At 33.3% G+C, this 21,516-nt stretch overlaps 1 protein-coding gene across 6 annotated transcripts in view; it reads left to right on the plus strand.

Annotated features, from left to right (window-relative positions):
• LOC139510158 (PAN2-PAN3 deadenylation complex catalytic subunit PAN2-like) overlaps positions 1–21,516 on the plus strand; it is a 312,625-nt gene that overhangs the window by 169,481 nt on the left and 121,628 nt on the right. For all 6 annotated transcript variants that reach the window (XM_071296503.1, XM_071296504.1, XM_071296507.1 and 3 more), the window contains 3 exons: positions 10,747–10,925; positions 14,662–14,822; positions 20,743–21,021. In XM_071296503.1, the coding sequence (XP_071152604.1) occupies positions 10,747–10,925; positions 14,662–14,822; positions 20,743–21,021 (619 nt within the window). The remainder of the gene's footprint in view (positions 1–10,746; positions 10,926–14,661; positions 14,823–20,742; positions 21,022–21,516) is intronic.

The following is a 21,516-nucleotide window of genomic DNA, read 5'->3' on the forward strand; positions in this document are numbered from 1 at the left end:
CAAATATTTATCCCGAATGGGATCCCGCCTCCAGATGCTTATCCCGGTTTATCCCGACAATTTCACCGGGATTGCATTGAGACCCCATTGGATCCCGTTTTCGTTTTCTCTTGGGTGGAACTTCTTTACTTTATGACTTAACCCCAGTAATGCCTTAATTCTTCCACATGTGAATGAGATAAAGCTTTCCAATAAATAAGAGTAAATGAACCCAAAAAGTGAAAAAAATCCATGGAATTTCCAATAAATTTGATTTGGGTCATGGGGGTTGTAGTATATAAAAAAATATTTAAGCATAAATAAATGTACTACACATAAGCAAATGGAATCACCAGCCCAGTAGTCAGCACTTCTGTGTTGACATGAATATCAATTATGTGGTCATTTTTATAAATTTCCTGTTTACAAAACTTTGAATTTTTGAAAAAACTAAGGATTTTCTTATCCCAGACATAGATTACCTAAGCCGTATTTGGCACAACGTTATATGACTATGTAGTCAAAATTTAGGATGTATAAGATTACATAAAATTGACAAATACATCAACTGTTGTTTGTAAAAGCAGCACAAATAAATACCAAAAGCTGACAATTAATATTTTATAAATTTATTTTCATCATAGTTAAATTTATAAATCACATGCAGTAGAGGTAAAGAAGATAATATATGCAGACAACTTATAACTGGGTACTGTTTTATTTAAACTCATGATATGTACACACAGACTCAAGTCATTGAAAACTAGTGCCAAAAAGGGATTAAAATACATCATGTACATGTTTTACTGCAAAATGCAGTTTTAAAATTCATTGATGGAAAGCTACATCAGGGAGCTGATATAGTTTGTAATAACATTTGGAAGCTATAAAATTTGTTTTAGTTTATATTATGCTGCGTATTCGTTGAATAGGAGGATTCATATCTTAAATTTTGATTTTGAAATTGAGTGAGGACAATGGAAACTATTTTTATTTTATTTTCTGTTGATATTGTTGGGCTATTTAATGGAATGGTTTGTCAAGAAGTGAATAAAAATTACTTGAGTGAGGTTGTTATACTATAACCATTGTTACCAATCTATTAATTAATCTATTACATCCATCAGCAAGTGTTACTTACATATAAGCTATATATATATTAATGTGGTATGAAGATACCTGCTTATGTGTACTAGTCCCATAAACAGTGTAAATTTAAGAAGCTGACTTACAAGGTAACAGCTACAAGACCCTAATGTGGTCCCATTGTCCCATTTCCAATTTGATCAGTTTTTTCTCTTACTCCTTACTACATGTACTACATGTATATGACTTGGCATCTGAGAGAAGAAGCAATTTATATACCATTTGAAGTCCCTTTTTGAACAGAAAAAAGATGTTTCCTAAGTGTTAAAAATGGTTGCTTATACTGTATGTGCAATAACAAGAATTCTTCAATTGAAAACGAATACAAATACATGTGTCAGAAACCTATAGCTATATTATGTTGAATATTGTGTTTAAACTTTCACCAACTGTTCAGGGTTTGATCTTTGCAGTAGTATCAGGCTGCGCTCAGTGAAGCATTTCATTCTTTATTATACCCCCCCTTTGAAAAAAGGGGGGTATACTGTTTTACCTCTGTCTGTCTGTCCGTCCGTCCCATGAATATTTTCGTCGCATTTTTCTCAGGAACTATAATGCCAGGATTTCTGAAATTTGGTTTCAGGGTTTATATAAGTCAGCTATACTGTGTGATGCGTTTTCAGATTCATCACTTGACAACTTCCTGTTAACCGAACACTTGTATCATTTTACACATGATTGCCAAGTTGAAAATTTTCGTCGCATTTTTCTCAGGAACTACAATGCCAGGATTTCTGAAATTTGGTTTCAGGGTTTATATAAGTCAGCTATACCATGTGATGCCTTTTCAGATTCATCACTCGGCAACTTCCTGTCTACCGAACACTTGTATCGTTTTACACATGATGGCCAAGTTGAAAATTTTCGTCGCATCTTTCTCAGGAACTACAATGCCAGGATTTCTGAAATTTGGTTTCAGGGTTTATATAAGTCAGCTATACCGTGTGATGCGTTTTCAATTTCATCACTCTGCAACTTCCTGTTTACCGAACACTTACATATTTTTACACTATTAACGTTATCCACTTGCAGCGGGGGTATCATCAGTGAGCAGTATCTGACAGTTGTGAAGTGTTGCATACTTCTCTACAGGGTGTCTTCTGGCTATTTCTACATTTTGTATTTTTCTATTCTGGCTATTCCTACATGGGGGATTAGTGGAAGAACAAAAGATGTTGTTATTGCAAAATATGTTGTTTTAGTCATTAGTCTCTAATTAGGTCCCAGGTAACTTTAACTGTGGATTTTAAATAAAATAACTATTTGAAATTAATGTAAAAAATGTTGTTTATTTTTTGGTAGTTGGAAAACCCGTATCAAGTATTATAATAAAGTGTTTCTAATATGGAATTTCTTGAAAATAAAATCATTTAAAAGAAAAGGTAGTTAAAGCATTTAATAGTACCCACCAATCTCAAGTTCAGGTTCAAAGATTTGAATGGTTTAATTAATTTTTGAATAATTTATAAATAATGATTTTAAATAACAAATCATTTAGAAGGTTGACATAATAAACTAAAGAAGTTAGTCAATGCACCACACCCTAACATCTTCAGCATGATCAAGTTGTTGAGTCAAGAAGAAGCCTTCCTTGCTCTTGCTTCACACTTATCAATACAGAATTGGTGGTAAACATGATCCAAGAAAGAGAAAATATACAGGGAAATAGATGACAGACTTTGTGAGGTTTTTTTTCTAAATCCATAGGATGTCAGATGTGAACAGCTTGATATTTTAGTCTGAGATGCATGAATTTTTTTATTAGTTATTGGATTTAAACTAGCTGTCAGTACTCTCAGATCTGTACAAATTATTGTTTTGTTGTGGGGATAAATTTGCTGTTGTTATTTATGTATTATTGTCATTTTATTTATTTTCTTTGGTTACATCTTCTGACATCAGACTCGGATTTCTCTTGAACTGAATTTTAATGTGGGTATTGTTATGCGTTTACTTTACTACATTGGTTAGAGGTATAGGGGGAGGGTTGAGATCTCACAAACATGTTTAACCCCGCCGCATTTTTGCGCCTGTCCCAAGTCAGGAGCCTCTGGCCTTTGTTAGTCTTGTATTATTTTAATTTTAGTTTCTTGTGTACAATTTGGAAATTAGTATGGCGTTCATTATCACTGGACTAGTATATATTTGTTTAGGGGCCAGCTGAAGGACGCCTCCGGGTGCGGGAATTTCTCGCTACATTGAAGACCTGTTGGTGACCATCTGCTGTTGTTTTTTCTATGGTCGGGTTGTTGTCTCTTTGACACATTCCCCATTTCCATTCTCAATTTTATGTATTTGTACTCATCCACGTTCACGTGGTGTTTATATACGACCGCAAAAATTTTAATTTTTTGGTCGTATATTGCTATCATGTTGGCGTCGTCGTCGTCGTCTGCGTTGTCGTCGTCGTCGTCCGAATACTTTTAGTTTTCGCACTCTAACTTTAGTTTAAGTGAATAGAAATCAATGAAATTTTAACACAAGGTTTATGACCACAAAAGGAAGGTTGGGATAGATTTTGGGAGTTTTGGTCCCAACATTTTAGGAATTAGGGGCCAAAAAGGGCCCAAATAAGCATTTTCTTGGTTTTCGCACTATAACTTTAGTTTAAGTGAATAGAAATCTATGAAATTTTGACACAAGGTTTATAACCACAAAAGGAAGGTTGGGATTGATTTTGGAGTTGAGGTCACAACAGTTTATGAATTAGGGGCCAAAAAGGGGCCCAAATAAGCATTATTTTTGGTTTTTGCACCATAACTTTAGTATAAGTAAATAGAAATCTATGAAATTTAAACACAAGGTTTATGACCATAAAAGGAAGGTTGGGTTTGATTTTGGAAAATTTTGGTATATTGCTATCACGTTGGCGTCGTCGTCTGCGTCGTCGTCGTCGTTGCTTCCGAATACTTTTAGTTTTCGCACTCTAACTTTAGTAAAAGTGAATGGAAATCTATGAAATTTTAACACAAGGTTTATGACCACAAAAGGAAGGTTGGTATTGATTTTGGGAGTTTTGGTCCCAACATTTTAGGAATTAGGGGCCAAAAAGGGCCCAAATAAGCATTTTCTTGGTTTTCGCACTATAACTTTAGTTTAAGTTAATAGAAATCTATGAAATTTTGACACAAGGTTTATGACCACAAAAGAACGGTTGGGATTGATTTTGGGAGTTTTGGTTTCAACATTTTAGGAATTAGGGGCCAAAAAAGGGCCCAAATAAGCATTATTCTTGGTTTTCGCACCATAACGTTAGTATAAGTAAATAGAAATCTATGAAATTTAAACACAAGGTTTATGACCATAAAAGGAAGGTTGGTATTGATTTTGGGAGTTTTGGTCCCAACAGAATAAGGGGCCCAAAGGGTCCAAAATTAAACTTTGTTTGATTTCATCAAAATTGAATAATTGGGGTTCTTTCATATGCCGAATCTAACTGTCATGACTGTGTATGTAGATTCTTAACTTTTGGTCCCGTTTTCAAATTGGTCTACATTAAGGTCCAAAGGGTCCAAAATTAAACTTAGTTTGATTTTGACAAAAAATGAATCAGTTAGGTTCTTTGATATGCTGAATCTAAAAATGTACTTAGATTCTTGATTATTGGCCCAGTTTTCAAGTTGGTCCAAATCGGGGTCCAAAATTAAACTTTGTTTGATTTCATCAAAAATTGAATAAATGGGGTTCTTTGATATACCAAATCTAACTGTGTATGTAGATTCTTCATTTTTGGTCCTGTTTTCAAATTGGTCTACACTTAAGTCCAAAGGGTCCAACATTAAACTTTGTCTGATTTTTGCAAAAATTGAAATCTTGGGGTTCTTTGATATGCTGAAACCAAAAATGTACTTAGATTTTTTATTATGGGCCCAGTTTTCAAGTTGGTCCAAATCAGGATCTAAAATTATTATATTAAGTATTGTGCAATAGCAAGTCTTTTCAATTGCACAGTATTGGGCAATGGCAAGAAATATCTAATTGCACAATATTGTGAAATAGCAAATTTTTTTTTAATTAGAGTTATCTTTCTTTGTCCAGAATAGTAAGCAAGAAATATCTAATTGCAAAATATTGTGCAATAGCAAGATTTTTTTTTAATTGGAGTTATCTTTCTTTGTCCAGAATCAACTTAAATCTTTGTTATATACAATATACAATGTATATTCACTTTTTACTACCAACTGATAAATTAAAATAATCTTTACCATTCAGTGATAACAAGCAGTTTTTTTACATCTTAATATTTTATGATGTATTTAAATGAGTAGTTATTGTTGCAAACTCCATTAGAAATTTTAATTGAGATTAGTTTTGGAATAAGGGAAAGGGGGATGTGATTAAAAAAATTGGGTTAAATTTTTCTCATTTGAAATTTCATAAATAAAAAAGAAAATTTCTTCAAACATTTTTTTGAGAGGATTAATATTCAACAGCATAGTGAATTGCTCTAGGAGAAAACAAAAATTTTAAGTTCATTAGAACACATTCATTCTGTGTCAGAAACCTATGCTGTGTCAACTATTTAATCACAATCCAAATTTAGAGCTGAATCCAGCTTGAATGTTGTGTCCATACTTGCCCCAACCGTTCAGGGTTCAACCTCTGCTGTCGTATAAAGCTACGCCCTGCGGAGCATCTGGTTCTCATTTGAAATTTCATCAATAAAAAATAAAATTTCTTCAAACATTTTTTTGAGAGGATTAATATTCAACAGCATAGTGAATTGCTCTAAGAGAAAACAAAAATTTTAAGTTCATTAGAACACATTCATTCTGTGTCAGAAACCTATGCTGTGTCAACTATTTAATCACAATCCAAATTTTGAGCTGAATCCAGCTTGAATGTTGTGTCCATACTTGCCCCAACCGTTCAGGGTTCAACCTCTGCGGTCGTATAAAGCTACGCCCTGCGGAGCATCTGGTTAATTATTGGCCTAGTTTTCAAGTTGGTCCAAATTGGGGTCCAAAATTAAACTTTGTTTGATTTCATCAAAAATTGAATAAATGGGTTCTTTGATATGCCAAATCTAACTGTGTATGTAGATTCCTAATTTTTATACCCCCGCTTTAAAAAAGGGGGGGTATACTGTTTTACCTCTGTCTGTCAGTCCGTCCGTCCGTCAATCAGTCCGTCCGTCAGTCAGTCCGTCCCACAAAACTTTCGTCACATTTTTCTAAGGAACTACACATCCACCCTTTCTGTAATTTGGTATCAACATTTATATATGTCAGCCATACCGTGTGATGCGTTTTCAGATTCATCACTTGACAACTTCCTGTTTACCGAACACTTGTTTGATTTTACACATGATAGCCAAATTGAAAATTTTCGTCACATTTTTCTCAGGAACTACAATACAAGGATTTCTGAAATTTGGTTTCAATATTTATATAAGTCAGCTTTACTGTGTGATGCGTTTTCAGATTCATCACTCGACAACTTCCTGTTTACCGAACACTTGTATGATTTTACACATGATAGCCAAGTTGAAAATTTTCGTCACATTTTTCTCAGGAACTACAATACAAGGATTTCTGAAATTTGGTTTCAGGATTTATATAAGTCAGCTTTACTGTGTGATGCGTTTTCAGATTCATCACTTGACAACTTCCTGTTTACCGAACACTTGCATATTTTTACACTATTAATATTATCCACTTGCGGCGGGGGTATCATCAGTGAGCAGTAGCTCACAGTTTCACTTGTTGGTCCAGTTTTCAAATTGGTCTACATTAAGGTCCAAAGGGTCCAAAATTAAACTAAGTTTGATTTTATCAAAAATTTAATTCTTGGGCTTATTTGATATGCTTTATCTAAACATGATTATGGGCCCAGTTTTCAAGTTGGTCCAAATCAGGATTCCATATCAAGTATTGTGCAATAGCAAGAAATTTTGAATTGCACAGTATTGCACAATAGCAAGAAATATCTAATTGCACAATATTGTGCAATAGCAATTAATTTTCAATTGGAGTTATCTTTCTTTGTATAGAATAGTAGTTGATAATATATGTTGGAAATTTGCCAGACATGACTATGATGTCATTTTCTATTTTTATTTGCCAATAACTTTATGTAAATAACTTCATTGGAAATTTGCCAATATAAAATGTTGCTGATGAAGCTTTTTTCCCTTATCTTATCTAAAATGTTTTTAGATAGTGTATGTTGGACATTTGCCAGACATGACTATGATCTCATTTTCTATTTTTATTTGCCAATAACTTTATGTAAATAACTTCATTGGAAATTTGCCAATATAAAATGTTTCTGATGAAGTTTTTTTTATTGTTTTATACAATAAACAATGTATATTCACTTTTACTACCAACCAATCTTTACCATTCAGTGATAACAAGCACTTTATTTTACATTTTAATATTTTATGATGTATTTACAGTGAGTTGACTGTTAGTGTTGCTCTCCACCAATTGCAACTCATTCAAAATTTTGACCAAATTGCAATTTGTTTTATTAAACCAAATTGTTCAACTGGTCAGAAATTTGAACCAACTGCTGTAGAAAACCACAGCCAAGTCATGAAAGTGCAAGGTGATAAAATAAAACATTAAATTTTTCTCATTTCAGATTTCATAAATAAAAAGAAAATTTCTTCAAACATTTTTTTGAGAGGATTAATATTCAACAGCATAGTGAATTGCTCAAAGGCAAAAAAAAACTTTTAAGTTCATTAGACCACATTCATTCTGTGTCAGAAACCTATGCTGTGTCAACTATTTAATTTTAGATTTAAAAAGTTTGAAGAAGAAATCTTTAATTGATTTGTAAAATCTTGACATTTGTTTTGTGTAAAAAAAAACCATGTATTGTTAAAAATTTGATCACAATCCAAATTCAGAGCTGTATCACGCTTGAATGTTTTGTCCATACTTGCCCCAACTGTTCAGGGTTCGACCTCTGCAGTCGTATAAAGCTGCGCCCTGCGGAGCACCTGGTTGTGAGATGTATTTCTATTTGTCATTTCGGGGGTCTTTAAGCTGACTATGCGATATGTGCTTTGCTCATTGTTGAAGGCCATTCGGTGACCTATAGTTGTTAATTTCTGTGTCATTTTGGTCTCTTGTGGAGAGTTGTCGCATATTGAAATATACTACATTTTTAACTGGATTTTTGTGACAAAAATGTCGGTTATTGATTTGGGGATGTACGGCGGGCGGGCGGGCGGGCGGGTGGGCGGGCGGCAATCAAATGTTGTCCGTGCATTAACTCATGAACCGTTCAACCAAAGCTTTTAAAATTTTAATATGTTATTACTGACAACTATACGAAGGTCAAGTTCAATAATGTCGATTTTGACTTTTACCATTCAGGAGTTATGGTTCTTGAAAGGCGGCAATCAAATGTTGTCCGTGCATTTACTCATGAACCGGTCAACCAAAGCTTTTAAAATTTTAATATGTTATTACTGACAACTATATGGAGGTCAAGTTAAATAATGGTGATTTTGACTTTTACCGTTCAGGAGTTATGGTTCTTGAAAGATTGAAAAATGGAGTTTTCAGTCGTGTCCGTGCTTTTTCTCATGAACTGTTCTACTAAAGCTTCCCAAATTTTAATATGTTGTTACTGATAACAGAATGGAGGTCAAGTTCAATAATGACGATTTTGACTTTTACCGTTCAGGAGTTATGGTTCTTGAAAGATTGAAAAATGGAGTTTCCAGTCGTGTCCGTGCATTTATGCATGAACTGTTCTACCAAAGCTTCCGAAATTTAAATATGCTGTTACTGATGACAAAATGGAGGTCAAGTTCAATAATGACGATTTTGACTTTTACCGTTCAGGAGTTATGGTTCTTGAAAGATTGAAAAATGGAGTTTCCAGTCGTGTCCGTGCATTTATGCATGAACTGTTCTACCAAAGCTTCTGAAATTTAAATATGCTGTTACTGATGACAAAATGGAGGTCAAGTTCAATAATGACGATTTTGACTTTTACCGTTCAGGAGTTATGGTTCTTGAAAGATTGAAAAATGGTGTTTCCCGTCATGTCCGTGCATTTTCTCATGAACCATTCAACCAAAGCTTTTGAAATTTTAATATGTTGTTACTGATGACAAAATAGAGGTCAAGTTCCATAATGACGATTTTGACTTTTACTGTTCAGGAGTTATGGTTCTTGAAAGATTGTAAAATGGCGTTTCCATTCACGTTGTTGCATTTACTCATGAACCATTCAATCTAAGCTTTTCAAATATTATTATTTCAAAATGTTGATACTGATGACAAAATGGAGGTCAAATTTGATATTGATGATTTTCACTTTCACCATTCATCAGTAATGGTTCTTGTGATATTGCCAGGACACAAATAAATGTAAATAAATCCGGTTTGCTGTCGTTGTGACAGCCTCTTGTCTAATTTTTGTATTCAAACATTGAAAACAAGGTTACAGAATGATGAAATTGCGCCAATCTAGTATGTAGATGCTACATCTCATCTACTGAACATTCATTCAGACTTTGTATGCTCTTGTGTGTTTAATTAAGTGAAATTTATTACTGTATAAGTGCTCTGCTTTAATGTCAATTTAGTGTACTTTTGGTTCTTTATTTCAATAAGTATGTAGCTATAGTGTAACTCAAAATTTAGTGCTTTATTTCAAAGAAAAATTACTACATATGTACAATTTAGTTAACTTTATATTTCAATTGATATCATTTACAAATGTACTTTTATATACATATATTGATGTTATTTCACCTAAATAATTTCGAATACTTGTGAATAACATTGAGCTTATAAATTCATTTGGTGTTTTTGAAAATTATTTACTAAAAATTTGCTTTAATAAATTTATATATAAAATATTGAAATATTGACTGATTATAAAATATTGTAATAAAATTTATATTCTTTTTCTTTATTTTCCACAAGAATTACCTGGATTTACCTTAAATAATTAGTTAAGTGTTGTTACAATATAATCCTACATAATCTGATTGTTTACATACAAATTCTGGGATCTCCTACATAAAATTTTACTATTTTACCTATAAAATTCAAAATGTAGGAATAACCAGAATAAACCCCTACCAACCCTCTACAGCTCAGTAGACCACTTTCGAGTTGGTCCTTCACCAGTATAAAGTCATCAATTATGTGTGCCTTTATGATGTCATTTACCAGATAGAGGGGATTGCTTGGATCCCTGCACTATTAATGTTCATCAAGCATATACGTGATCGTCATTGTGCAGGATAATCTAGAAATAATGTTTGTTCTGTATGTACTTAATACCAATTCCATAATAATATCAAGGCCGATTGTCAATTTTGAGAAATTCAATTTACCAAATCATTCATGCAATAAAGAATCATAGTTTTCCAACTAATCGCTCAACATTGGAACGGAAGTGGTGATGCCTCTAAACGCACCAATGATGTTTACTAAAGTTTTTGACGGAAATGCATTGAATTTGAAAGTTGTCTATTGGGTTTGCTTTATCCAACGTGTGTAAAACTTTATAAAAAAAAAGAAACAGGTAAAATGTAGCACCTGAAACAATGACATTTCAATAATAGAATACAATTTCTCAATTGGTCTATTGAATTAATTTATAAATTTTAATGTTTATTTGCTTAAAATGTTGTATATTTAGGAAACCTATGCCTGTGGACAATGAGATACTTAGGAGCATGAAAGTGCAACATAATGTTGGCTATGCTAAATTGCCACAGGGAAGTGGAATAGGTATCAATCAAATTCCATACAAAATTGGTAATGATAAAAAGGGGTCCAAGAAAGGGAAATCTGTTCCTGAATCTCCAATAGGTAGAGGTAAGTGTAATGATTTGTTATGATTGAGTTTGTTTTAAGAACTTGGCAAAAGAAATACTAGGCATCTGTTCCACCATCCCTCCCTCTGTCATGATTTGTAAAGGTTCTCATGTACACAGGTCTTTTAGTGTAGCGGGTGGGGCATTATTAGTTATCTTGGTGAAATCAGGGGTGTAAAATTCTGTACACCCCTGATTACACCAAGATAATGAATTTATTTCTTAGGAACAATTCCTTTACTCATTTTTAAACCAGGATGTAAAATTGAAAATTGGTAATGAAAATTTCCAGTTTAACTGCGATGTTGCTGCCTGTTGTCAAATTTATACTTTTTTTAGCTCACCTGGCCCGAAGGGCCAAGTGAGCTTTTCCCATCACTTGGCGTCCGTCGTCCGTCGTCCGGCGTTAACTTTTACAAAAATCTTCTCCTCTGAAACTACTGGGCCAAATTTAACCAAACTTGGCCACAATCATCATTGGGGCATCTAGTTTAAAAAATGTGTCCGGTGACCCGGCCAACCAACCAAGATGGCCGCCATGGCTAAAAATAGAACATAGGGGTAAAATGCAGTTTTTGGCTTATAACTCAAAAACCAAAGCATTTAGAGCAAGTCTGACATGGGGGTAATATTGTTCATCAGGTCAAGATCTATCTGCCCTGAAATTTTCAGATGAATCGGACATTTCGTTGTTGGGTTGCTGCCCCTGAAATGGTAATTTTAAGGAAATTTTGCTGTTTTTGGTTATTATCCTGAATATTATTATAGATAGAGATAAACTGTAAACAGCAATAATGTTCAGCAAAGTAAGATCTACAAATAAGTCAACATGACAAAAATGGTCAGTTGACCCCTTTAGGAGTTATTGCCCTTTATAGCCAATTTTTAACCATTTTTCGTAAATCTTAGTAATCTTTTAGAAAAATCTTCTCCTCTGAAACTACTGGGCCAAATTTAACCAAACTTGGCCATAATCATCATTGAGGTATTTAGTTAAAAAAATGTGTCGGATGCCCCGCCCAACCAACCAAGATGGCCGCCATGGCTAAAAATAGAACATAGGGGTAAAATGCAGTTTTTGGCTTATAACTCAAAAACCAAAGCATTTAGAGCAAATCTGACATGTGGTAAAATTGTTGATCAGGTCACGATCTGTCTGCCCTGGAATTTTCAGATGAATAGGATAATCGGTTGTTAGGTTGCTGCCCCTGAATTGGTAGTTTTGAGGAAATTTTGCTGTTTTTTTGTTATTATCTTGAATATTATTATAGATAGAGATAAACTGTAAACAGCAATAATGTACAGCAAAGTAAAAAAAATAAGTCAGTATGACCAAAATAGTCAATTGACCCCCTAAGGAGTTATTGCCCTTCATAGTCAATTTTTAACAATTTTCTTAAAATTTGAAGATTTTCAATAACATTTTCCACAGAAAGTACTGTTATAGATAGAGATAATTGTAAGCAGCAAGAATGTTTAGTAAAGTAAGATCTACAAACACATCACCATCACCAAAACACAATTTTGTCATGAATCCATCTGTGTCCATTGTTTAATATTCACATAGACCAAGGTGAGCGACACAGGCTCTTTAGAGCCTCTAGTTCTTTATTCTGGGGAAAATTCAGAAAAATTTTGTGTTCTTTTGAATTTTCGGGTAAAAAAAAAATTATTAAAAAAATAAAATTTAATATTTATCATTTTTATTATTTTTGTCCTCAAATTTATCTATTTTTTATTTTTGACATATTTTTTTTTTTTGACATTTTTTTTTTTTTAATTTCGGCAAGAAACATGAGAAAAATAAATTAATTTTTTTTGGCAAAATTTTATTTATCCCGGGGTGAACAAGGGTGGGGTGTTATTTACACCAGGGTAATTAACCAATCAGATTGCAGGATATTTGCTGCATAAGAAATAATAAGTTTTACCCTTGTCTGTCTCTATGTCCATACATCCTGAAATTGGTGTCTGGTCTCTTTAACTGAATGTTATGAAATTTATACACAATGTTTATTACTACAAAACACAGATCAAGTCTGAATTTGTTTGGTGTCACTTTTACGTTTCTATTGTTATCCCCCTTTACAAATGGAATATTTGCTGAATTTTTATTTTCCATTATTTTACTTAACCAAATGTTATAAAACTTATATTACCACGCACACCAATACAAATCAAATTTGAATTTTGGTGGGGGTCTGACTTTTGCCATTCTTGTATTATGCTACTTTACAAATGGAAAAAAAAGTATGTTTTTTAGTTATGTCCCTTTATAATGTTATATATAAGCAGGGACATCATCTGTGTCCCAGTGACACTTTCCCAATTTATTTTAAAAAGTTATGCCTCTATTATATAATTATATGGAAAATTGCATTGTTAACACTTTAGTGTAAAATTTTTGCCAGAATTTTATTAGACTTAAACGCACATCATAGGTTTATATCAGCAATGTCTTTGACACATGAAAATAAGTGCTGATCAAATAATATAAACTATTTATGCCTGTTGGAATGATATTATTACAGAAATCATATTGCATTTGCTTTGAAGCGTTCATTTCTCTAAGTAAATTTCTAAATTGTTTTAAAGAACAAATAAAAGTCATTGCCCTTGGATAGATAAAATATGTGCTAATAATAGCAGCTATGTGGGGACATTGGAACTCTGTTCTTTTAGAATTATTAGAATAAAGAGTTTTCGCTATACTGCTTGATAGGTAATCTTAGTTATCCTAGTGGCCTAGTTGGTTTGCATTTATATAATAATGTATTTAGCAAATACAGAACTGTTTCCTTGTATTGATTGTTTGTATTTCCACAAATTATAGATTTGAAAGATTGTATGAACGCAGTTGAAAAATTTATATTAGGCAAAAATCCAGAATTTTAATTATTGTAATTGCTGTTTCTGTTTTAGGTATGAATGTTTTTTCTGAGGTGCTTTCTGAGTGTCATCGTCTTAATCTTTTACATGATTTCCAAAATCAATATAGAATCAGTTGAGCGACACAGTCTCTTAGTAGCCTCTAGTTTATTATCAGGATCCTGTTTAGGGGTTCAGATTTCCAAATACCATTTTTCATACAGGAAAATCTGGTTTGTCGTCAATTTGACAGCCTCTTGTTACAATATAGACTTGTCAGAGTTGTCAAAAGCATTGAAATTTAATACTCAATTTTGAACAATGACAGTTAACTTAACCCTTGCAAAAAAGTTTTTGTTATTAGAAAGAGTGACTGTTATTATGTTGCATAATATCACTTTTATGTATTACCCTATTTTATTAAAATCTTGATGACTTCCTAATTTCAAGTCAATTTCTTTATAACATTTCTAAGATGGATCTACTTAATCACCTAATCACCTAAGATGCCAATTTTCATTTATATTTCAAAAATTTATATTTTTAATTGATAAGCCTATATTATCATATTTATTAATGAAAAGAATGCTGAATTTATCATTTCTGCCTTAAGTTTCAAAGAAAACCAAACTTCAATCATTTTGAATGGGTACATTGATCCTTGTATATTTACTAGTAGGGTTCTGTATTCCATGAACTCATTCTTCTTTTATTTATGTATGATATAAATATTAATTTTGAAATGAAGCAAGAAAAAAAAATTCTCTCCAAAAAATTTGTATTTTACTGTGCATGTATGTGTATAAAGATAATATTCAAAAGTGCAATAGTTAGGCAAAACTCATCTCATTATCTCTTATTATTTTCAGGTGAAGATCCATTTGTAGTTGTTCCCAAGAGATACCAAAAAGTAGATCTGAAATACTCCAAGCTAGGATTAGAAGACTTTGACTTCAGACATTACAATAAAACACACTTTGCTGGCTTAGAAACTGGTATCCCTAATGCTTACTGTAATTGTATGTTGCAGGTATACAAAGTTTGATCAATTATTGTTACATAGTTTACAAGTGTGGTCCAATTTTTATACGACCGCGGTCGTATATTGGTATCACGTCGTCGTCAGCGTCAACCAAAGACAGATGGTTTCCGGATAATAACTTTAGTATAAGTAAATAGAAATCAATAAAATTTTAACACAGTGTTTATAACCACAAAAGGAAGCTTGGGGTTGATTTTGGGGGTTATGGTCCCTAAAGTTTAGGAATTAGGGGCCCAAAAGGCCCAAAACAAGCATTTATATAGTGTCAGGACAATAAGTTGTGTATAAGTATTTCAATTGTTCTGAAATTGTACCACCATGTTTAATACCATAAGTAGAAGGTTGTGATATATTTTAAGGGTTATGGGACAAACAGTCTAGGATTAAGGGTCCAAAAACAAGCATTTTTGTAGTTTCAAGACAATAAATTGGAGTTATCTTTCTTTGTCCAGAATGATTGTTGAATCACCTAAAACCAATGCTTTAGGTAATATTCTTTGAAAATTGGAGTTATCTTTCTTTGTCCAGAATAGTAGTTGAATCAACTTAAATCAATGCTATATACAATATACAATGCAATATTCACTTTTACTACCAACTAATAAATGAAAACAACCTTTACCATTCACTTTGATTACCATTCTAGGGTTATGCCCCTTTACAAATGAAAAAATTGGAAGATTTTTTTCGTTTCTATTTTCTTAACTTAAGTTTGTCTCAACTAAATTTAATGAAATGTGTACCTATATAATGCTTATTACCTGTAAACTCAGTTCAAGTTCAATTATTGGCAGCTTCACTTTTACAGTTCTTGAGTTATGTCCCTTTATAACGTTACATGCTAGCGGGGGGCATCATCTGTGTCCCTTTAGACACATTCCCAATTTATTATACCCCACGCAACGAAGTTGCGGAGGGTATAATGTTTTTGACCCGTCCGTCCGTCCGTCCGTCCGTCTGTCCGTCAGTCCGTCAGTCCTGTTTCTTGTCATCGCAACTCCTCTCAAACCACACAACAGAATTTCACGAAACCTTTTCAGATAATAAGGACATACTATGTAGTTGTGCATATCAACGGGAAATTGCGATTCAATTTTTTTTCTAGGAGTTACGCCCCTTTGAACTTATTTACTTTAATGTATTACTACATCAGTTTGTCATCGCAACTCCTCTCAAACCACACAACATAATTTCACGAAACCTTTTCAGATAATAAGGACATACTATGTAGTTGTGCATATCGACGGGAAATTGCGATTCAATTTTTTTTCTAGGAGTTACGCCCCTTTGAACTTATTTACTTTAATGTACTACTGCAACAGTTTGTCATCGCAACTCCTCTCAAACCACACAACAGAATTTCACGAAACCTTTTCAGATAATAAGGACATACTATGTAGTTGTGCATATCAACAGGATTGCGATACAAATTTTTTTCTAGGAGTTACGCCCCTTTGAACTTATTTACTTTAATGTATTACTGCAACAGTTTGTCATAGCAACTCCTCTCAAACCACACAACAGAATTTCACGAAACCTTTTCAGATAATAAGGACATACTATGTAGTTGTGCATATCGACGGGAAATTGTGATTCAATTTTTTTTCTAGGAGTTATGCCCCTTTGAACTTATTTACTTTAATGTACTACTGCAACAGTTTGTCATCGCAACTCCTCTCAAACCACACAACAGAATTTCATGAAACTTTGTAGATAATAAGGACATACTATGTAGATGTGCATATCAACAGGACATTACGGTTCAATTTTTTTCTAGGAGTTATGCCCCTTTGAACTGTTTTGCTTCAATGTACTTCTGCAACAGTTTGTCATCTCAACTCCTCTGAAAACACACAACAGAATTTCATGAAATTTTGTAGATAATAAGGACATACTATTTAAATTGACAGGAAATTATTATTCAATATTTTTTCTTATACTTATTTAATTTCTCCAATGACAATGTGGGGACGTGGGGTATGTGAGCGTGCTCACTAAGGTTCTTTAATTTTTTTAATTTTTATTTTGCGGTCGTTTATTGGTATGACATTGGCGTCGTCGTCGTCCGAAGACATTTGGTTTTCGCACTCTAACTTTAGTAAAGGTAAATAGAAATCTATGAAATTTAAACACAAGGTTTATGACCATTAAAGGAAGGTAGGGATTGATTTTGGGTGTTTTGGTCCCAACAGTTTAGGAATTAGGGGCCAAAAAGGGCCCAAATAAGCATTTTTCTTGGTTTTAGCACAATAACTAAAGTATAAGTAACAGAAATCTATGAAATTTTAACATAAGGTCTATGGCCACAAAAGGAAGGTTTGGATTGATTTTGGGAGTTTAAGTCCCAACAGTTTAGGAATTAGGGGCCAAAAGGGGCCAAAATTAAACTTTGTTTGATTTCATCAAAAAATGAATTATTGGGGTTCTTTGATATGCCAAATCTAACTGTGTATTTAGATTCATAATTTTTGGTCCTGTTTTCAAATTGGTCTACATTAAGGTCCAAAGGGTCCAAAATTAAACTTAGCTTGATTTTTACAAAAATTGAATTCCTGGGATTCTTTGATATGCTGAATCTAAACATGTACTAGAAAATTTCAATTGCACAGTATTCCGCAATAGCAAGAAATCTTCAATTGCACAGTATTGTGCAATAGCAAGAAATTTTCAATTGCACAGTATTGCGCAATAGCAAAAAATCTTCAATTGCACAGTATTGTGCAATAGCAAGAAATCTTCAATTGCACAGTATTGCACAATAGCAATAAATATCTTTCAGTCAGTTTAATTGAAGTCTGGAGCTGGCATGTCAGTTAACTGCTAGTAGTCTGTTGTTATTTACGGTATGTATTATTGTCATTTTGTTTATTTTCGTTGGTTACATCTTCTGACATCAGACTCGGATTTCTCTTGAACTGAATTTTAATGTGCGTATTGTTATGCGTTTACTTTACTACATTGGTTAGAGGTATAGGGGGAGGGTTGAGATCTCACAAACATGTTTAACCCCGCCACATTTTTGCGCCTGTCCCAAGTCAGGAGCCTCTGGTCTTTGTTAGTCTTGTATTATTTTAATTTTAGTTTCTTGTGTACAATTTGGAAATTAGTATGGCGTTCATTATCACTGGACTAGTATATATTTGTTGAGGGGCCAGCTGAAGGACGCCTCCGGGTGCGGGAATTTCTCGCTACATTGGAGACCTGTTGGTGACCCTTTGCTGTTGTTTTTTATTTGGTCGGGTTGTTGTCTCTTTGACACATTCCCCATTTCCATTCTCAATTTTATCTAATTGCACAATAGCAAGAAATTTTCAATTGCACAGTTTTGTGCAATAGCAAGAAATGTTCAATTGCACAGTATTATCCCGTTTTCAAATTGGTCTACATTAAGGTCCAAAGGGTCAAAAATTAAACTTTGTTTGATTTCAACAAAAATTGAATATATGGGGTTCTTCAATATGCTGAATCTAACCATGTATTTATATTTTTAATATTTGGGCCCGGTTATCAAATTGGTCCACATTGAGGTTTAAAGGGTCTAAAATTGAACATTATTTGATTTCATCAAAAATTGAATTCTTGGGGTTCTATGATATATTTAGATTTTCTATGATGTATTTAGATTTTGGATATTGGACCATAAAGGTAATTGTCCAATTTAAATTTTTAGCTCACCTGGCCCGAAGGGCCAAGTGAGCTTTTCCCATCACTTTGCGTCCGTCGTCCGTCGTCGTCCTGCGTCCGTCGTCGTTAACTTTTACAAAAATCTTCTCCTCTGAAACTACTGAGCCAAATTAATCCAAACTTGGCCACAATCATCATTGGGGTATCTAGTTTAAAAAATGTGTGGCTTGACCCGGCCAACCAACCAAGATGGCCGCCATGGCTAAAAATAGACCATAGGGGTAAAATGCAGTTTTTGGCTTATAACTCAAAAACCAATGCATTTAGAGCAAATCTGACATGGGGTACAATTGTTTATCAGGTCAAGATCTATCTGCCCTGAAATTTTCAGATGAATCGGACAACCCCTTGTTAGGTTGCTGCCCCTGAATTGGTAATTTTAAGGAAATTTTGCTGTTTTTGGTTATTATCTTGAATATTATTAAAGATAGAGATAAACTGTAAACTGCAATAATGTTCAGCAAAGTAAGATTTACAAATAAGTCAACATGACCGAAATGGTCAGTTGACCCCTTTAGGAGTTATTGCCCTTTATAGTCAATTTTTAACCATTTTTCGTAAATCTTAGTAATCTTTTACAAAAATCTTCTCCTCTGAAACTACATGGCCAAATTAATCCAAACTTGGCCACAGTCATCTTTGGGGTATCTAGTTTAAAAAATGTGTGGCGTGACCCGGCCAACCAACCAAGATGGCTGCCATGGCTAAAAATAGAACATAAGGGTAAAATGCAGTTTTTGGCTTATAACTCAAAAACCAAAGCATTTAGAGCAAATCTGACAGGAGTAAAATTGTTTATCAGGTCAAAATCTATCTGCCCTGAAATTGTCAGATGAATCGGACAACCCGTTGTTGGGTTGCTGCCCCTGAATTGGTAATTTTAAGGAAATTTTGCTGTTTTTGGTTATTACCTTGAATATTATTATAGATAGAGATAAACTGTAAACTGCAATAATGTTCAGCATAGTAAGATTTACAAATAAGTCAACATGACCGAAATGGTCAGTTGACCCCTTTTAGGAGTTATTGCCCTTTATAGTCAATTTTTAACAATTTTCATAAAACTTGTAAATTTTTACTAACATTTTCCACTGAAACTTCTGGGCCAAGTTCAATATAGATAGAAATAATTGTTGGCCGCAAGAATGTTCAGTAAAGTAAGATGTACATACACATCACCATCAACAAAACAAAATTTTGTCATGAATCCATCTGTCCTTTTTTTAATATTCACATAGACCAAGGTGAGCGACACAGGCTCTTAAGAGCCTCTAGTTTAAGTTTACCGGTAAGTTCTTTGACCACATTCATTCTGTGTCTGAAACCTATGTCGTGTCAACTATTTAATCACAATCCAAATTCAAGCTTAAATGTTGTTTCCATACTTGCCCCAACTGTTCAGGGTTTGACCTCTGGGGTCATATAAAGCTGCACCCTGTGGAGCATCTGGTTCTAGTTTCCAGACAATAACTTGTGGAATGGTGTATGGATATTTCTAAAATTGTACCACAAGTTTTTGGTTGAGGTAGTTTTTGATGCAGTTGAAGTCCAATCAACTTGAAACTTAGTACAAATGTTCCCTATGATATGATCTTTCTAATTTGAATGCCAAATTAGAGTTTTTACCACATTTTCAAGGTCAACTGAACATAGAAAATGATGGTGCGGATGGGGCATCCGTGTACTAGGGACACATTCCTGTTTTCAATAAACTCAATGAAAACATGCATAAATATGCATGCATCTTCTTAGACATTGAATCTTTAAAAAAGTATTAATATTTTAAAGTAACTTAAAAGCTGGTAATCAACCTCTGGAAACAAATAGTGAAGTGGTTGGGGAAAGAGGAAACAGTGTAATGCTATCTCATGTATCTAAGGGTTAATCTGAACTTATTATTTATTTATTATTTATAATGTAGTGTGTATGTCATACCTATGATACCTGTTATCAAACCTTAATGCTAAGGCTTTCAAAAGAAATTTAAATCAGGATCAGTAGAGCAAAATAGATATTTTAATGTGCATGATGTGAGCACTCTTGTTAATCTTATAATCTATATTTCAATAGACAATTGAGGTGAGTTATACTAGAGAAGACAACACAAAAAAGTCCATTTTGTGACTGGACAGGGACAGAATAGAAATAAACTTAGTACATGTGTGACTTAATGTAATTATATCTATTAAACAAAAATGAAAATGGTCATGTATTTATTTTACAGGTTTTGTACTATATCGAGCCATTGCGAGTTGCCTTGTTGAATCATTTGTGCAAGAAGGAATTCTGCCTTTCTTGTGAGTTGGGATTTTTGTTCCATATGTTAGATTCGCAAAAAGGCCAGACATGCCAAGCAACAAATTTTCTACGAGCCTTCCGTACCATACCAGAAGCATCAGCTTTAGGACTTGTTTTGTCAGAAAACGAGGAAAATGAAAGTCGCATTAACTTGCTTCGGCTGATTCAGAGCTGGTCTCGGTTTATATTTCATCAAGTTCATAGTGTAAGTAAAAATATGTCAAAAAATTAAGATTTTGAAATAATATGCAAAATTAATCAGTGTACAGTGATATTGTTTCCCCTAGAAAAATTATCAATTACTAAAAAAAAAGGCCATAAATTAAATTCCTCTCAATTAAGTTTAAAGTCATAAGAAACGAGTGACCGGTGAAAAATAATGTTCTTCCAATTCTTGAACCAATGCATACAAACATCATAAACTTAGTCTTCTGTGCTCGAATTTATCATTTTTTTCGTGTAAATTTCGTATAATTGTCAATTTTTTTTTCAATCGGTCAGTGTTGTTGTGAAAATATGGCAGGTAATTAAAGTTCGTGTTTTGAAGCCGAAGTTTAACGATTGTCACCTGTTTGTAAACAATTGACGAAAAATAAACAAAAAGCATGGAAATTGAGCACGTGTTTAACATGTAAATTCAGATAATAGTTTATTTTAAGGACATCCATGCGTATTGTGGTCACCGCATTTTTACGAGATG

This window comes from Mytilus edulis, chromosome 2 (assembly GCF_963676685.1).
Source record: "Mytilus edulis chromosome 2, xbMytEdul2.2, whole genome shotgun sequence".
Taxonomy (NCBI): Eukaryota; Metazoa; Mollusca; class Bivalvia; order Mytilida; family Mytilidae; genus Mytilus; species Mytilus edulis.